At 35.9% G+C, this 18,572-nt stretch overlaps 2 protein-coding genes across 5 annotated transcripts in view; one reads left to right on the forward strand and one right to left on the reverse strand.

Moving 5' to 3' along the window:
* Positions 1–18,572, forward strand: part of SLC25A12 (solute carrier family 25 member 12) — a 197,543-nt gene that overhangs the window by 140,706 nt on the left and 38,265 nt on the right. For all 4 annotated transcript variants that reach the window (XM_031026492.2, XM_081814184.1, XM_006731791.3 and 1 more), the window contains 4 exons: positions 7,214–7,360; positions 9,519–9,657; positions 10,313–10,406; positions 11,979–12,063. In XM_031026492.2, coding sequence (XP_030882352.1) covers positions 7,214–7,360; positions 9,519–9,657; positions 10,313–10,406; positions 11,979–12,063 — 465 coding nt within the window. The remainder of the gene's footprint in view (positions 1–7,213; positions 7,361–9,518; positions 9,658–10,312; positions 10,407–11,978; positions 12,064–18,572) is intronic.
* DCAF17 (DDB1 and CUL4 associated factor 17) overlaps positions 15,726–18,572 on the reverse strand; it is a 318,055-nt gene continuing 315,208 nt past the window's right edge. The window contains exon 15 of the mRNA XM_081814188.1: positions 15,726–15,860. Within this exon, the coding sequence (XP_081670314.1) occupies positions 15,740–15,860 (121 nt within the window). The 3' untranslated portion in view covers positions 15,726–15,739. The remainder of the gene's footprint in view (positions 15,861–18,572) is intronic.

Raw genomic sequence — 18,572 nt, forward strand, 5'->3', positions numbered from 1 at the left:
TCTTCCAACTAGGGTTTTTTAAGATTTCTCTAAAGATGGTTTGTTCTTGTCATTGGTTCCCTTGCATTTACTGAATATATTTTACAATATCTACTTCTACCCTGATATATTAATTATACTACATAAACTGGAGAGCTGTAGATAGGAAACTTCTTTTTTCCCCCTTTGTTTTGCTTCTCATTTGAAGTCCTTAATGTTAATTTTTTTAAACTTTTTATTTTGAAAGATTTCAAATATATTTAAAAATAGAATAGTGTAATGAACTTCCATGTACCCATCAACTAGCTTTAGCAGTTATTAACTGTTGGCTGCTCTTATTTTGTCTATAGTTTCCACTGGCTCCCTCCCTCATTTGGAAGCCAATCCCATACACTCTACGGTTTCATCTGTGATACTTTCACTATGTATCTTTAAAAGATACATAGGAGTTCTCCAACTGTTAACCTAATAGAAAATAGAAAATCTATTCTTCCAGCATTACCCTTGCAGTGAAGATTCTGCTTTGTCTTTAATATAAAGGTCCACATTTTCTTCAGTACTGAGTGTCATTAATAAGCCTTCATTATGTCCATGGTTGCCACTGGATATTTCTGAGAGACTAAGACATGGAGAAGATAAAGACATGACAAAAACATAAAGAAGGAGGGAAAAAAGAGGAGTGAGTAAGGGAAAACATATAAGACAGGGAGTGGACCTGTGTCTGTTTCTGATGCTGCTTAGGAATATCCTTTCTGTGGGGAATACTTTCAACAATATTTTAAGGTTGAAATAAAGACCTAAAATTCCTGCTTCATTTGAAGGGTGATATGGTTGGAGGTGATAGGAAGGATGGAGTGAGTAGGGAGAATGAAGAAAGTAGAAGAGGACAGAATTCACAAATATGTGGAGATTATACAACACACTGCTGAACAATTAATGGGTCATAGAATAAATCAAAAGGAAAATCAAAAAATATCATGAGACAAATGAAAACACAACATATCAAAATGTATGGGCTACAACAAAAGCAATTCTAAGAGGGAAGTTTATAGTAATAAACACCTACATTAAGAAAAAATAAAGAACCTACCTTTACATCTCAAGGAACTAGAAGAAAAATAAACTAAGGTCAAAGTCATCAGAAGGAAGAAAATAACAAAAGTCAAAGCAGAAATAAATGAAATATAATGACTAAGGAGACAATAGAAAAGATCAGTGAAACTAAGAGCTGTATTTTTTTTAAGATAAACAAAATTGGCAAATGTTCAGCTAGACTGAGGAAAAAAGACTTAGAAATGAAAGAGACATTACAATTGATAAGAGAAATACTAAGGATAATAAACTACTGTGAATATTTGTATGCCAACAAATGAGATAACCTAGAAGAAATGGATAAATTCCTAAAAACATACGCCCTACCAATTCTGAATCATGAAGAAATAAAAAATCTGAACAGACCAATTACTAGTAAGGAGATTGAATCAGTAATTAAAAACCTCCCAACAAAGAAAAGTATAGGACCAGATGGCTTTCCTGGTAAATACTACCAAACATCCAAATAAGAGTTAATACTAATTTTTCTCAAACTCTTCCAAAAAGTAGAAGAGGAGGGTACACTTCTTCCAAATTCACTTTACTAGACCAGTGTTAGCCCTGATACCAAAGCCAGATGAGGACTCTGCAAGAAAAGAAAATTACAGGTCAGTATTCTTGACGAAGAAAGATGCAGATAGCCTCAACAAAATATTAGTAAACTGAATTTAATAGTACATTAAAAGGAGCATACACCAAGATCAAGTGGGATTTATTGCTGGAATGCTAGGAGGATTCATCATATGCAAATCATTAAATGTGGTATACCACGTTAACAAGATGAAGAGTAAAAATCGTATGATCATCTCAATAGATACAGTTAGAGAAAAAAAATTGACAAAATTCATTATCCTTTCATGATAAAAATGCTTAGCAAATTAGGTGTAGATGGAACATACCTCAACATAATAAAGCGCATATATGATAAGACCATAGCTCACATCATGCTCAACAGTGAAAAGCTGAAAGCTTTAAGATCAGGAACAAGACAAGGATGTCCACTTTTATCATTTTTATTAAAAAAAGTACTGGAAGTTTTAGCCAGAGCAATTAGTCAAGAAAAAGAAATAAAAGACATCCAAATTAGAAGGGAAGAAATAAAATTGTCCCTTTTTGCAGATGACATGATATTATATATAGAAAACCCTAAAAAACTACACAACACACACACACCAAAAACTATTAGCACTAATAAATGACTTAAGGAAAGTTTCAGGGTACAAAATCAATATACAAAAACAGTTGCATTTCTATACATTAATGATGAACTATTAAAAAGAGAAATTAAGAAAACAATCCCATTTGTAGAACATCAACAAGAATCAAATACTTAGGAATAAATTTAACCAAGAAAGTGAAAAATCTGGTCACTGAAAACTGTAAGCCATTGATGAAAGAAGTTGAAGAAGACAAAAATAAATGGAAAAATAATTGTGTTCATTTATTTAAAGAATTAATATTGTTAAAATGTCCATACTACCCAAAGTGATCTATGGATTCAACAGAGTCACTATCAAAATTCCAATGGCACTTTTTACAAAAATAGAAAAACAGTCCTAAAATTTGTATGGAACCACAAAAGACCTCAAATAGCCAAAGCAATTTTGAGAAGAACAAAGCTGGAGAATCACACTTTCCGAATTCAAACTGTATTGTGAAGCTATAGTATTCAAAATGGTATGGTATTGTCAAAAACAGACACATAGATCAATGGAACAAAAAAGCCCAGAAATAAACCCATGCATATATGGTCAATTAATTTCTGACAAAAGAGTTAAGAATATACAGTGGAGGAAGGGTAGTGTTTTTAATAAACAGTGTTGGGAAAACTGGATATCCACATGCAAAAGAATGAAACTGAACTCATATCTTATACCATACACAAAAAGCAACTCAAAATGGATTAAAAACTTGAGCATAAGACCTGAAACTAAACTCTTAGAAGAAAACAGAGTAGGTAATCTCCTAGACTTCAGGCTTGGCAATGATTTTTTTAATTTGACACTGAAAACAAAGGCAGCAAAAGCAAAAATAAACAAGTAGGACCACATCAACGTGAAAAGCTGCACAGTAAAGAAATCCGTCAACAAATGAAAAGGCAACCATTGGAATGGGAGAAAATATTTGCAAACCACTTATCTAATAAGGGATTGATATCCAAAATATACAAGGAATTTATACAACTCAATAACATACCTACATATATACATAAAAATAAAAATGGGCAAGGGACCTGAATAGTCATTTTCCCAAAAAAGACCTACAAATGCCAAGAGGTATATGAGAAGTTGTCCAACCTCACTAATCATCAGGGATAAGGGCAAAATAAAACCGCAATGAGATGTTAACTTCATATTTGTTAGGATGTCTATTACCAAAAAGACCAGAGACAACAAATGCTGGCAAGGATGTGGAGAAAAGGGAACCCTTGTCCATTGTTGGTGGCAATGTAAACTGGTACAGCCACTATGGAAAACAGTATGGAGGCTCATCAGGAAATTAAAAATAGAGCCACCTTATTATCCAGCAATCCCACTTCTGGGTATGTATCCAAAGGAAACAAAAAGTCACTACTTCAAAGAGGTAGTTGGACTCCCATGTTTATTGAAGCATTATCACAATAGCCAAGGTATGGAAACAACCAAAGTGTCCATTGGTGGATGAATGGATAAAGATGTGTGTGTGTGCTCACATGCACAGGCACACACGTGAGAATATTATTCACTCTAAAAAAAGAAGGAAGTCCTGTCATTTGCAATAATTTAGATGAACTTGGAGGACATTATACTAAGTGAAATAAGCCAGCCAGAGAAAGCCGTATTACAAGGTATCACTTCTATGCAGAATCTTAAAAAAAAAGTTGAACACATAGTAACACAAAGTAGAATAGTGGTTGCCAGGGGCTGGGTTGGGAAGAGGGGTGGTGAGAGAAAGCCTCTCAGGAGAAGCTGGAAAAACATTACAAACTTTCAATTATAACATGAGTAAGGTCTGAGGAGGTACTGTGTATCACGGTGACTGAATAATACTGTGCTGTATAATTGAAATTTTTTAAAAAAGATTTTATTTTAGAGAGTCGGGGTGGGGAGGGGCAGAGGGAGAAGAGAATCTTAAACAGACTCCACGCTGAGAGTGGACCCCGACGTGGGGCTCAATCTCAGGACTCTGAGATCACAATCTAAACTGAAATCAAGCGTTGGGACGCTTAACCGACTGCACCACCCAGCACCCCTGTATAATTGAAATTTGCCAAGAGAGTAGAACTTGAGTGTTCTCATAAAAAAAAAAGATAACTATGTGACGTGATGGATGTGTTACTTAACTTGGTGGGACTCCTTTCACAGTGTATGCATGTATCAAATCATGTTTCACACTTTAAATATATTATGATTTTGTTAACTTTATCTCAATAGAGTTGAAATTTAAAAAAAGTAGAAGAGTGGGAAAAGAAAACTTTGTCAAATCATGCTGGTTGTTTTATTTTGTACTTACCAGTCGAGTTTTAGTTTCTCCACTCCTGTTGCTCTTTTCAAGAAAATCCAAACATTTAGATGTTTAATGATAGATGTTACAATGTTTAGATGTTTTCCTCAGTGTTATCATTTAATTTTTTAAAGTTATGACTATTGAAAGATTTAGTAGTTTTGATATACTTGTCTCTAGCCTGCCAACCTGCTAAGAAAAAATATCTTAAAAACTTCTTTTGTTGCTGGGATGCCTGGTTGGCTCAGTCAGTTAAGTGTCTGCCTTTGGGTTGGGTCACGAACCCGGGGTCCTGGGATCATGTCCCACGTCAGACTCCTTGCTCAGCGGGGAGCCTGCTTCTCCCTCTCCCTCTTCCTGCCACTCCCCCTGCTTGTGCTCTCTCTCTCTCTGACAAATAAATAAATAAAATATTAAAAAAAAAACAACGGAACAACTTGTTTTGTTGGAGAGAGATAATGAGCAAATGTATTGGTTCTTTTAGAGGAGGCGGCAAGCACTCTGTTGTATGTGAATTTGGTTATTTGGTCAAACCACGCATTCCTCAGTTTTCATTTGAGCACCCACATATAGAAAAGATGTCTCTTGGGGCGCCTGGGTAGCTCAGTCGGTTAAGCATCTGCCTTTGGCTCAGGTCATGGTCTCAGTGTCCTGGGATCAAGCCCCACATGGGGCTCTCTGATCAGCAGGGAGTCTGCTTTTCCCTCTCACTCTCCCTCTGTGTGCACGTGCTCTCTCTCTCTCAAATAAATAAAATCTTAAAAAAAAAGATGTCCCTTTAAAAAAATAAGAAAATTAAGTTTTAAATAACATTAAATATTTTAATCTGACATCTAAAGCATATTGAACATAGCCTACTTCTTGCTTGACTTAATATTCATTTAATTCTGGTTGTCCAAATGTATATTACTTATTCCAGAGGTAACCTTGTCCATAATAATTTGTAAATGGTGTTATAGCTTAATACCTGTGCAAGGAAATGGGAACTATTTTCATATTTACTTATAGTGCTATAGAGTCCAGTATGTACAATATTAAAGCCAAGACATGGATGTTTAAAAGAAATTTAATGTTCACAGTTATCACTGATGCTTTCACACTATTAATAAAACCATATTGTGAAAAAATTGTTTTGTTTAATATCATACAAATACAGAAAGTCACGTACAACAAATAAATAGTTTGATGAGTTATTATGAGACAAACACTTAAGGTAATTTAAATGTCTTTGAATTACCACTGATCTATCACAAGCCCATAGGAAAATAAATTAGTAAAATGGTGAGACTTCTGCCAAAAACTATTTTAATTTTTTTTAAAGATTATTTATTTGAGAAAGAGAGAGTTCACACGCACACACGTGCACTCAGTGGGGAGGGGCAGAGACAGAGCAAGAGAGAATCCCAAGCAGCAGAGAGCCTGACCTGGAGATCACGACATGAGCTCAAACCAAGAATTGGATGCTCAACTGAATGTACCACTGGGCACCCCCCCAAAAACTATTTTAAATGTCAGAAAAAGCAACATTGATTTGTAGGCTTGCATAAATAAATTACAATGAAAACTGCAGTATTGTATCTATGAATAATATATATTTAGATATGAATTTTATTTCTAGAGTTGCAAATAGTGTGAAAATGGCATCCAAGAGCACCATTATTATGTTGTGATAACAGATTTATTTGAATTATGTTATGGGTCGTCAGGGCAGAAATGCTCCAGTTTTGACTTTTCTATAGTATTTAGAGTATTACTGGCACATTTTATTGTTTTTGTTGATATCATTTATGACAAAAATTGGCTGCCCAATAGTTTAAAAGTTCAGTGATCTTTTGGATTATTTTACAGTTTATGAGTAACTGCTTCTCAAAGCCAGACAGAATGATAGCTGAACACTAGTTATCGGTTTGTTATTCATAACTTTCATGTTAGAATTACTAAGTATTGCTCTTACCAGTCAGTAGAGTTTCTCACGAAGTTCATTTTTTTTTTTTTAAAGATTTTATTTATGTATTTGAGAGAGAGAATGAGATAGAGAGAGCATGAGAGGGGGGAGGGCCAGAGGGAGAAGCAGACTCCCTGCCGAGCAGGGAGCCCAATGCGGGACTCGATCCCGGGACTCCAGGATCATGACCTGAGCCGAAGGCAGTCGCTTAACCAACTGAGCCACCCAGGCGCCCTCACGACGTTCATTTTTAAAAATTGTTTGAAAAGTAGTCTAATTCATTGAGAGGGAGAAAGAGACATTATAATTGCAGTATTTAAATTGAAATACTGAAAATGAATCTAAACTTTTAATTCAGAAATTACCCTTGGATAAGAATGCCTTCAAGCAGGAGAGAGTACATTTTAAAAGTCGAAGGAAAGCACAGAACTGTTTTCAGTGCTGGAAACTTTTCAAGTAAATGAAGGGTTTTTTCCTCCTCCCTTTTCTTTATTGCCATGCTGTGCTTTGTTCTTTCTGAGGAATAGTGTGTGGTACATTTTCAGGAAAACATGTTCCTTTTAAAAGAAATCAAAAGTTTTATAAATTCAGAGCTCTACAGTGTTGATTTCTGTAGTAAGTGCATGTAGGGAAAGAATGTCCTTCCTTTTCAAAACATGCAGTTGGGATGTGCTTTGACCAATCTAATGTCCTATTTCTAACTTTTCTCTCTAGGAGCTACAGTTGGAACACGCAAGACAAGCCTTTGCACTAAAAGACAAAAGCAAAAGTGGCATGATTTCCGGCCTGGATTTCAGTGACATCATGGTTACCATTCGGTCTCACATGCTCACTCCCTTCGTGGAGGAGAACTTAGTTTCAGTAAGTAGAAAGCAAGTACTTCATTGTGTATTTCCTTAAAATTTTTGAACCATTTTGTCCTGGCTTGCCTCCTTGGACCCATTGAACTCTCTAGTATTCTAACTTTATGTTTGGTTGTAGAAGGTAAACAGGTGTGTGTAAGGGAGGTGGGGGTGATGGTGAATAGTCTTTCCCCAGATCATAGCTTTTTTAGAGCCACCATCTTGCTCTCATAGATTTCCAAATTGTTTATTTCCGTTTATAGAGTTCAACTAAAGAAAACAAGGGAGTTTGTAGACAAGGGTGTGCAATTACTTTTTCCAGCGGCAGTACCTCTCCCAGACACTACTGCCTTCACCCTGGCCTCTTTCTGCCCCCCAGGCTCCTTTTAAAGCCTTGCTATAAAGATGGCTCCTTCCTTTGTTGCCTGCAGGGTGCTGTTTGCTAGAGGATCATCACTGGCCTCTGCACTGTTTTAATAACCATTGCCGTGGCAGAAGGTATGGAGGAAATACGTGGGCATCAGCCTCTGTGGCTCCCTCCTCTCTCTGCCCCTTCACCTGTGCATTCAGTCTGCATGGACCAGACGGGGTTTTTTTTTGTTCTGTCAAACTGCTAATCTCTACAAAGTAATCATCTGGACCAATAGCAAACTGATGTCATTCACTTCCTCACAAAGAGTGGTGAAACTTTCCTCACTTACCAGTTTTCTTGTTCATGCATTGTACTTATGTGTAAGTTTTTGATTGCTGCTTGTTTTAAGTGGAGGGAAGCCAATGAGTGCTTTTGTTGTTTCAGCTGAAGATCATTATCCCTGATTTAGACCAGGGTAGGAAGATCAACTTCTGTTCTTTTTCTTCAGTGAATGTGAACATGGAGCATGTCACCTTGTCCTACACATTTCACCTCCTTGACACCCGTCTCCCACTCCCTGAACCCTTACCTCATACCCCAGCCAAAAAATGAGAGAAGGAAGGGAAGAAAGGGAGAGAGGGAGGAAAGTGGTGTTAGTGGTGGTGGGATATCCTAGAGGGAAGGACTCAGCTCAGTGCCTTGGAGTGAGGGGACCCATTTAATCTTTTCCAGTTGGGTTCCATAGACCTATTATAGCTTCAGCTTACCAAATGGCATTTCAGTTCCTGAAGGAATGTATTAAATAATTTGAGTTCTGCTTTTGGGTCACTGGCATCCAAATTCAGGCTAATACACATATCATCTATATTTGGGTTAAGGCATGTATGTGAGGGATGGGTGCATTTGCCGATCATTACCTACACTGTTCTTAGTAGACCTTTATGATTAAGGTCACGCTGGTATTTCCATTAAGTATTTCTTTGAGTTTTTAATAGAGAATGTTTTCAATCATATGGGTCCCTCTGACTCCTGGCTTAGAAATTAGGCTTTTACAAACTATGAAAAATATTCTCTTTTGAGTTTATGTCCAACTGGTAGGCAGAGGGAGAACTTACCTCCTCACCTTGCAGAAGTAATGAAGGCCACATTGCCCCCCCATTGCTCCGCAGGCATGAGCCTCTTCTGCACCATTCCACTAAAGATGTAATTCATGGTGAATAAATCCTCTCTAGATTTTCTCTACATTTTTTGGAGTTTTTGGTAGTTGTACCTTTCATGATGTAGGTTCAGAGCCTGGCACAGATTGTTAAATATCTTAATTATAACAGTGGCCTTTAAAAAAAAAGATTAGGAGAGTTGATATAGTGACATAGTCTTAAAATGTACAGTTAGCACTGGTTTTTGTGTACGTGTATAGGAATAAAAACAAGTTTAAAAAATACTCCTTATGTTGTACATTGACGTTTGAATTATGCTGGACTAGCAAGAGTTCCATAGTTAAGGATCTTGAAAATCCTGTTTAAATAACTATTGTTTTTGATCTGTGATGATTGTATTTGTTGTTTCTGACCTTATAGGTAGATGAACCGTGAAGTCCAACTTCCAGATGTTGCTTTCTTCCTTAAAACCTAAATTACATAGACCTCCCTGAGGGCATGAAATTCACTGTTTCAGTATGATACTTTCTTTGTATTTATGGACTGGTTGTTAATCATTTTAATAATGAAGAGTCCTTTGGATCTTCTTTGGGAAAAGTGTAGTGTCCTTAAGCGTGTTTTTTTTGTTTTCATTTGTTTTTTAAACTTTTTGTGTTGTCATTTCCTAGGCAGCTGGAGGAAGTATCTCACATCAGGTTAGCTTCTCCTACTTCAATGCATTTAACTCCTTACTGAATAACATGGAGCTTGTTCGTAAGATATATAGCACTCTAGCTGGCACAAGGAAAGATGTTGAAGTCACAAAGGGTAAGATTTTAAAAATATGTATTGATTTGAATCTGTATTTTTACTTTTCTTTCTCTAGGGCATGAGGTTGATCTAAGTTTACCACTCTGAAGCCAGATCCAGAAAGTATGTTGCTATGTGTATATGCTTCACTTGGGCCCTAGTGGTCTCCAAAAATCCAGGTGGAATTAATGGGATGCTGGGGTCAGGAATGGAAAAGTGGCTTTGACAGTTTTGAAAAGAACCTTGGCCCAGTCTGTCAAACTGGTCAGTGGCAGTGTGGTGCAGCTTGTTTGTTCTAGGAAAGAGTTGTCACAGAAAGACGGGCAAGCCTATTCTTTCTGCTATATTGTAGTAGGGTGTTTTAGGTGATTGGAGAATAGCCAATTCTTTTATCTTGTAACCCTGGAGACCAAAGCAAATAAGCAGGATAAGAGAGAGGATTCTAATGAGATTGCTTTATCTTTGAAATTAATTTATCTGTTTTTGCTGTTCACGATGTTAACATTTTATCTTTTGCCAGCTTTCAGAATTACATAGTTGAACTTAGATATTTAAATTCAGTTTTAGATTTTTAAAATAATACTAAGATGCCTTTTGCTTTCAGATTATAATTGGTAAAGTAGAAGCATATTAAGAATTTTTAAGATTTTAAAATACTTTCTTTTTCTTCTAGAGGAATTTGCCCAGAGCGCCATACGCTATGGACAGGTCACTCCACTAGAAATTGATATCCTCTACCAACTTGCAGACTTATATAACGCTACAGGGTAACTATTTCAATAATTCTTTGTGTTATTTATTATAGGACAGTTCCTTTAACATGTAAAGCAGGGGTATGCTTTTAGTTCATTTTAACAGTAGTTAATTCAGTCTGCAAATTCTAAGAAAGAGAGATAGGCAATATGAGAAGCAGGGGAGGAGGGAGAGACAGAGGAAGACAGACCCTTAGGTCAGGGAGATGGACAGAGAGAAAGGGAGAAAGGAAAGGGAAAAGGAAAAGAGGGCGGGGGAAGGGAGGGAAGAGGTGGAGAGAGGGAGGTAAAAGAACAAGGTTAGCTTAAGGGGCCTGAGAGGGAAATGGGGGACGGAAGAAAAATGAGAGTAAGGGGGAGTGAGAAGTAAGAGAAGGTTGGGAAAAACTGATTTCATCTGGACTCGATTAAATGTAAGAGACTTGTGAAAATTTGCCTAAGTTTATCCAATAAACTGAAGTACATGTTCAGGAGTCTTATAAGCTTTTTGGTTCATTGTAAATGGTCATTTTACTGAATAGTATGTATCATTATGTGTTAGAGGGTATCATTTTTGTGAAATATGCCTGTGACATTATCATCATAGTTACCATCACGGACAAGCTCAGATGTTTTATGCCTCCACGTCATAGACTAAAAAACCAAAGCACATTGAGAGTTTTTAATTTGCAGAGTTCTTTTGCAAATCCAAAAGAAAAACCTTCATCTCTGGCAGGATTTGTGGGATAGGGGACATATGCTCTATTAAGTAATAAGATTTTTTTTTAGATGACTTTAGGAGTTATTTAAGTGTAGGAATATCTGAAAAATGGGTTTTAACCATAGAGCTGAGGACTAATAGAAGCTGAGTATACCTGGATGATTTATTGCCTTCATGCTACATAATGAATTGTTGGGCTGGAGATGATACTGAACATACCACCCCATCTTTGGTGATGGATGTGAAATATCAGGCCACGTCTCATCCATCTAGAATTCACATTTTTAGCAAAGGTTCTGAGCCTCCTTCATGATAATAAATGGTTTCAAAAACGTGCTTTTCAAAACTGGATCTGAAGGACCTACCTCGTTCATGGAACATACTTATTTTTAAGTAAATTTTTTGAAAACAGTAGTGCATGGTTCAAAACTCGCAGTTTAAAAGAGAGTGCCATAAAAAGTCTCTCTTCTACCTTTGTGCCTTTCCTTAAAGGCCAGCAGTATTTATCAGTTTTGTGTTTATTTTTCTCAAGGTACTTTGTACCTACGCATTAAATATGTACGCTAAAGAAATACCTTTAGTATGTATGAGCTGTCAATGTCTATACTTTGTTTCTGGTAATTTTAGTTCTTTTATTATGTATCATTGGGGAGTTTTATTAAATTTATGTACTCCACATTACTTTTCTGGGGTCTTTTACTTTTTGTTGTGGGAACCTGGGCCTGGAGGTTTTTTTCTCACTAAAAAATGATCTGGGTAGATAGAGAAATACTATTTTTAAAGCATAGTTCTTTTCTCCACTCCTTTTTTCCCGGAAGAAATATGATCTTGGTATGAGGAGTTTGTTGGTGTCTAACCATTTTCCTTTCCCGTATTTTTGCCTGAAGGCGCTTGACTTTGGCAGATATTGAGAGAATAGCCCCATTGGCTGAGGGGGCCTTACCTTACAACCTGGCAGAACTTCAGAGACAGGTAGGAGGAGTCTCATAAATAGAATCACCTTCAAAAATGCTGAAATCATATGTACACCACAGCCTAGAGCCTGTGAATGCTATGAAAATTAAAAACTACTTTCCAGAAAAACACTCTATAGTTAGCCCAAAGATTACCTTTATAGAACTGTTACCCCCATCCTCATGGAGTATTTTTATGGGGAACTAAATTTATGGGTTTTTTTTCTTTTAGCTATTAAGATAAGGAAAATAAGAGTGCAAACATACAAGGGCTTGACTTCCTTCTTCCTAGAACTAGCAATCTTTTCCTTTCATTTGTATAGTGACATTTAGATATTAGTGTTAAGTTCATTTTGAATCATTGGGCTGATATTTATAGGGCTTTTAAAATGTAAAACAGTCTTCTAATGAAGTAAATCTTTCACTGAGATTGTGTTTGATAGATTACAATAGTAACACAGGAAAACTATGTAATTAATGAACCAGAAAGAAAACCTTGACTGTTATTACATTTTTGATAAAATATTAGCATTTTTTTCTTAAAGGATGATTTAAACAATAGCTCTGAGTCCCATAAAGTTAATACAGTCCCATTTCTGATTTCAAAAGTGGGAAAATAAACCCTGTGATACTACGTGGAAGAGTAGAATGGAACAGTTTTGTTTTTTTTTTTAGGTCTTGTTTTATTTTTTATTTTTTATTTTTTAAAGATTTTATTTATTTATTTGACAGAGAGAGACACAGCGAGAGAGGGAACACAAGCAGGGGGAGTGGGAGAGGCAGAAGCAGGCTTCCCACGGAGCAGGGAGCCCGATGCGGAGCTCAACCCCAGGACCCTGGGATCATGACCTGAGCCAAAGGCAGATGCTTAACGACTGAGCCACCCAGGCGCCCCTTTTAGGTCTTGTTTTAAACTGAAACCCTTAACTTCTGTAGTACCTGGAGGCAGCCTCAGTTGTAGTGATGGTCACATGGCTTTGTGTGTGGGGTGAAGGTTAGGAGGGCTACTCCCTGTCCTCCTGCTGTTTCCCTGCTCTAATAGATGAGGCCTGTGTCCCACATGATTCCTTAGGAGACTGTGGTGCCCTAGGAGACATTGAAAGGGTGTGGGGAGACAGGGAAGAAGACCAGAAACAAGGAGAGAGAGAAAAAAAAACTAAATGGGCATGCCATAGAAAGAGCCCAAGTCTGCTTTTTCTTCATTGCTGCCCCACGGGTGAATAGCCATCCGTGCTAGTGAAAGATCAGGCATGTAAGTGGGGTTCACTTTGGGAAATTTTGATAGGAAATTTTTCTTCTGCTTGAGCTCCATGGAATGATGATTCTGCCTCTGAAGCTAAATACAATTTCTAGTTCTATTTTACATAATAAACAAGAACTTTTTAGTTAGATAAGTAGATTGAAAATGGAAAATAGTGCTTTTATATCTACATTTTATGGTAATACTTTCTTTGCTTGGAATGGAATAAAGCTTCCTGCAGATTAAAATATACCTGTAACCCATTACAGTTTAGCTTCTTTAGTAGCAAAAAATTATTATCTGCTGCTATCAAAGTTTATTTCCACTGAATATTCTCAGATCCTTTAAAAAAATAGGTGGATTTATTCCAGTTCATTGATTTATAAAATTTAATGAATTTATTAAATAATTGAGACCTTGACATATTTATAGAGCTTAGTGAATTTAATTTTGCATTATGTAGTGTACATTTATAAAAATTTGCTCTTGAACTTTTAAAAAAAATGCATTTCAAAAGGAGATAATTTTCAGTGTTAATGTCTATTAATATAGCTTGCAAATTACTGATTATATTTTCTGTGCCATATTTTTTATCTGTGTGACATATTTAGTTTATAACCGGAAGTTTGTACCTCTTAATCCCCTTTATCTATTTTGCCGACCCCCCACCCACCTTCCCTCTGGCCACCATTATTTACAAAAGCCAAGACATGGACGTAACCCAGTTGTCCATCAGTAGAATGGATAAGAAAGATGTGGTATGTTTACACACCTGCACACGTGTGCGCGCACACACACGCACATACACACACAGAGGAATATAATTCAGCCATAAAAAAGAATGAGATCTTGCCATTTGTGACACCATGGATGGACCTAGAGGGTATTATGCTAAGTGAACTAAGAGAAAGACAAATAGCATTTCATTTCACTTACATGAGGTAGCTAAATAACAAACAAAAAACCCACAGACACTTAAATCTTGTTTTATAAGGCCAAGAATATTGACTTCAAATCCATTGTGATTTATAGGTAAAGAATTTTGTTTTATTTTTCCTGGACTTATTTTGCCATTCCAATCCTACATTTCAGTTGGTATTAAAATCTAGCCTTTTTCTTCCCCCCTTGTATGCTCCGTACAAAAATCATCAGCTTTTCCTTCCTTTTCTTCTCTCCATTAATAGTGTGCAATTTTGAAGGGGCAGTTCTTTTTATTGGGTGGGCATACAGCCTGAAGCAGCGTGTTTAGGGCAGGTAGTTTGACTTGTTCACTGGAATGATCTTGTCTTATCTAATTCTCATTTATAGAATGAGATACATTCAACAACAAAAGCACAAGAACTTTCTACTATCAAATGAAGTCTCAAGTCATTTCCTATCATACACATATGCTTAGGGAGCAAGTTAAAAATCAGTTAAGATTCTCAGCTCTTATTTTGCTTTGAAAAACACTTAATTAATCTTGTTAAATATCACCTTCATGATCATAATCATAACCTTAAGGGAAAGAGTGCCTTTTCCTTTGGCCCATTTGCTCACGGTAGGCGATCTTCTTCTTAGGGCTGAGTATTTTCTTTCAGCCTAAATGCTAAAAATTCAGTACACAGTCATTAATAGGAATGACAGCTACAGTAGCATTTCTACTTATGAATATTCATGAAGTGAAATCCATAGCATTAATTAAATTAATTTACATACCTGAATACAAGTGAACCATAAGTTACAGTGCTAGCTAAGCTTGAAAAAACCTTCTTACTGACCATATATTGTAATTTTTAAAAAAAAAAAAATGCTATTTAATAAGGGCAAAGGCCAAAAGGCATTTAGGCATTTATAGAGATGTTTTTAGCTAAGAATTAAAGCACACTATAATCCTTCAGTTTTCATAGGATTTTGTAGGGCTTATAAACATTCTTTAAAGGAAGAGAGGGTAAAGAAAATATATGTGGTTGAACACAGGAGAGACTTTTCATATGAATAAGAATTAGTGGTTACTTGATTCTTGTTTGGGATCATAGTCCTTTTATTCTATGAGTTTTAGTTCAACATATTCAAAGGAGACATGGTTAAAAATAACAATCTATGAGAATGAGGCTTATTTTCACTCAGTTTTGTGATTGAGAAACTCCATTTTGGAAAAAAGCTTTATGTGCGTGTTTTTAGAAGTTAAAAATATATTTGCCATCCAAGAAAGAGACTCTTAACTATAGAGAACAAACTGATGGTTACCAGAGGGGAGGTGGGTAGGGGGATGGCTGAAATAGGTGATGGGGTTTAAGGCGTACACTTATCATCATGAGCACTGAGTAATGTATGGAATTGTTGAATCACTATATTGTACACCTGAAACTAATATTACACTGTATGTTAACTAACTGGAGTTTAAAAACTTAAAAAAAAACCCATATTTGGGGGCGGCTGGGTGGCTCAGTCTTGTTAAGCGTCTGCCTTTGTCTCAGGTCATGGTTCCAGGGTCCTGGGATCGAGCCCCGCATCGGGCTCCCTGCTGGGAGAGAAGCCTGCTTCTCCCTCTCCCACTCCCCCTGCTGGTGTTCCCTCTCTCGCTGTGTCTCTCTCTGTCAAATAAATAAATAAAATCTTAAAAAAAAAAAAAAATTTGCTGTGTGTTTAAAAGGTAGCATAACAGCCCCATTGATTTTAAATGATTTTTAAATCTAAGCTAAAATGCCATTACTTGAATTTCTTCAAAATACATGATGTTAAAAACATCATCTTTGCTGTGAAGATACCCATTGTGTTTTCAACTATGTTATTTTTGAAACAGAGTATCAGAATTAACTGGTTAGCTTCACTTTGTTCAATCAATGTTTAAAAAACTAACAAGCATATTTAGTCAATATAACACATTGAAGTGATACCAAAAAGATTTTTGGATTAATAAATGAAAATAAAAATTTTAAAAAACCATTTTATTTCATATCATTCTTTTATAATTTCTACTTTTGTATATGTTTAAAATGCATACTCTGTGTAATTTAATAAGCCATATTACTTAGATTTATATAGATATTACTACTACAATGGGAACTATGATTTATGATTTATAAATGAGTATGATTTATAAATGAAATCATATCTTGGGGTTAGATGCTTAAAATCTCCTGGCAGGAGTGTTCAATCCCAAAGAGTTGCTGGAGCTGTTGACTTAAAGAATGATGGAGAGTTGCATCATTCTTGGGTGTGCAGGAAACTGCGCCATTACTCTGCTTATTCCCCATCTCACGATGAGACCTGTAGCAAGTCTTTTGTCCTGTCTCTTGTATGGCCATCTCACCTTTTGTGTGCACAGGGAACTGACTGACAAATTAGTACAGAAATTGCTGAAAGCATCCTCCTGATGGTCTCACAAGGGAGTTTATTTACAGAAGATTGAAAAACACTGGGCCCCCGAGGGCTGCATTAGGGCACAGGTTTTGAGTACTTGGTAAAGTACTTTCACCCTTTGGGAGATAATAAATCTCAACACAGTCTAAAATTAGTGTTATTATAAAATAAATAAATAAAATTAGTGTTATTATTATAGTGATAAAGAGAATAAAAAGTAATTATCTTTTTGGAAGGCCCATTTTTTGCTATTCTATGAATGAATCAAAATTAAGCTTATACTCAAGGTTTTGTTAAACTATCCTACTCTTTCCCTTATTAGATTTCAAATAAAAATATCAATTTCCAATTATTAATTGCTCACTTTTGTTGCAGCATGTAAATCAAACATAATGGATGGCTGTGTAGTTGCTTGGGCTAACTTGATAGGAAAAAATGTATTTCCTACAAGATCATGATAATGTACTACTCTGTAATTTTCCACCTTTTTGATGATGGTTTCTTCCACATACTAAATTCAGTTTTGTATGTAATAGATGTATACTTTCACCTAATTGGATTATAATAAATTTAGCATATTGTGATAGTTGAGACTTATAAAATATGTACTGATATTATTTGAAATAACGGTGTACCAATTTTTTTTTGCCAAGGGTTTTCCAAGGGTTTCATTTTGACTTTTCATCAAACATTATTTATTTTCCTTTTTACTATAAAATTTATTGAACTACAATACTGGCAAACATAATGAGCTTTTAAAAGATCTCTGCCTACAGAAATCACAATCAAACATTAAATATTTAGGTATCAGATGCTTTGGTTAAAAACTGAAAACACGCTTATTGTGGTACAGAATCTACAAAACAAGAAGCAGATAAAACCTTTCTACAGGCTGTTTCTCAGATTATTTGTAAATATCTGGGTTTGCCATATTTAGCTTGGTTAATTGAGCTTTGAAGAGATTGTACAGATGAAAACAAGTCCGAGTGGACTAGCTTTTTTTTCCTTCTTTTAGATTTTAGGCATGGATTCCCTCTCCATTAAATTATTTTAATGAGTGTATCTATTTTTATTATGCTGGTTTTTAAAGGCTTATTCCAAGGTAATATGTTTCAAGTTTCCTCTATGATAAACCAAATATTTTATTCTTTATTCTTTCATCTCAAACTGTTTATAGAGCATAACTGCTGTCTTCATGAAGAAAATATTAAAGAACGAGACTGGCAGACAAGTATAGACCAATTATTTTCGATCCTTTATGCTGTGGGATTACCTATGAAATAATATTCTGAGTCACAATAGGGTTTTTTTCTTTTGCATTATTATCATTATAGGTTCTATGGTGGAACTATAAATATGGCTAGGATAGTGGTTTTCAACCTAACTGTATAGCAGAATGATATGAAGACTTTAAAAAATAGATAAGCTCCAGGCCTTAGGAATTTATTTTTTGAAAGCCCCTCAGCTGTTTTCTTTGCATAGGTGTAGCTGGAGAATACATAGGTCTGGGAGAGGAAATGCTCGGTAACATAGGTCAGAAATACTGTAGTTAAGTAGTGGTAACTTCAGTGGTGAGCTGTAAAGCCAGAAATAAGGGGGCCAAGGCTCTGAGCACTTGAAATAGTCGTTATTAAAGGTTTTCACTTTGGTCCCAAAGAGAAGCATTTGACTTTGCTTTACAAATATAATTCTAACAGTCCTAGTTATGTGATTTCTCCAGCCCTAATAAGAGGCGGCAAAACCAAACTAGGAGGCTATTGGTAAAAGAGGTAATGTCTGTGAGGCATGGGAAGATAGCACAACCAGCTGCATTAGATCTTGATGCAGTAACTGATGGACCTTGGAATAGGATGACTTTCAGTCATTAGAGAAGGTAGATTATGATCAGTATTCTCTGATTTAGGAATTAAGGTAGTGTTGGTTTTTTTTAAGATTTTATTTAT

This window comes from Leptonychotes weddellii, chromosome 3 (assembly GCF_054177405.1).
Source record: "Leptonychotes weddellii isolate Sample4059 chromosome 3, ASM5417740v2, whole genome shotgun sequence".
NCBI classification, from domain to species: Eukaryota; Metazoa; Chordata; class Mammalia; order Carnivora; family Phocidae; genus Leptonychotes; species Leptonychotes weddellii.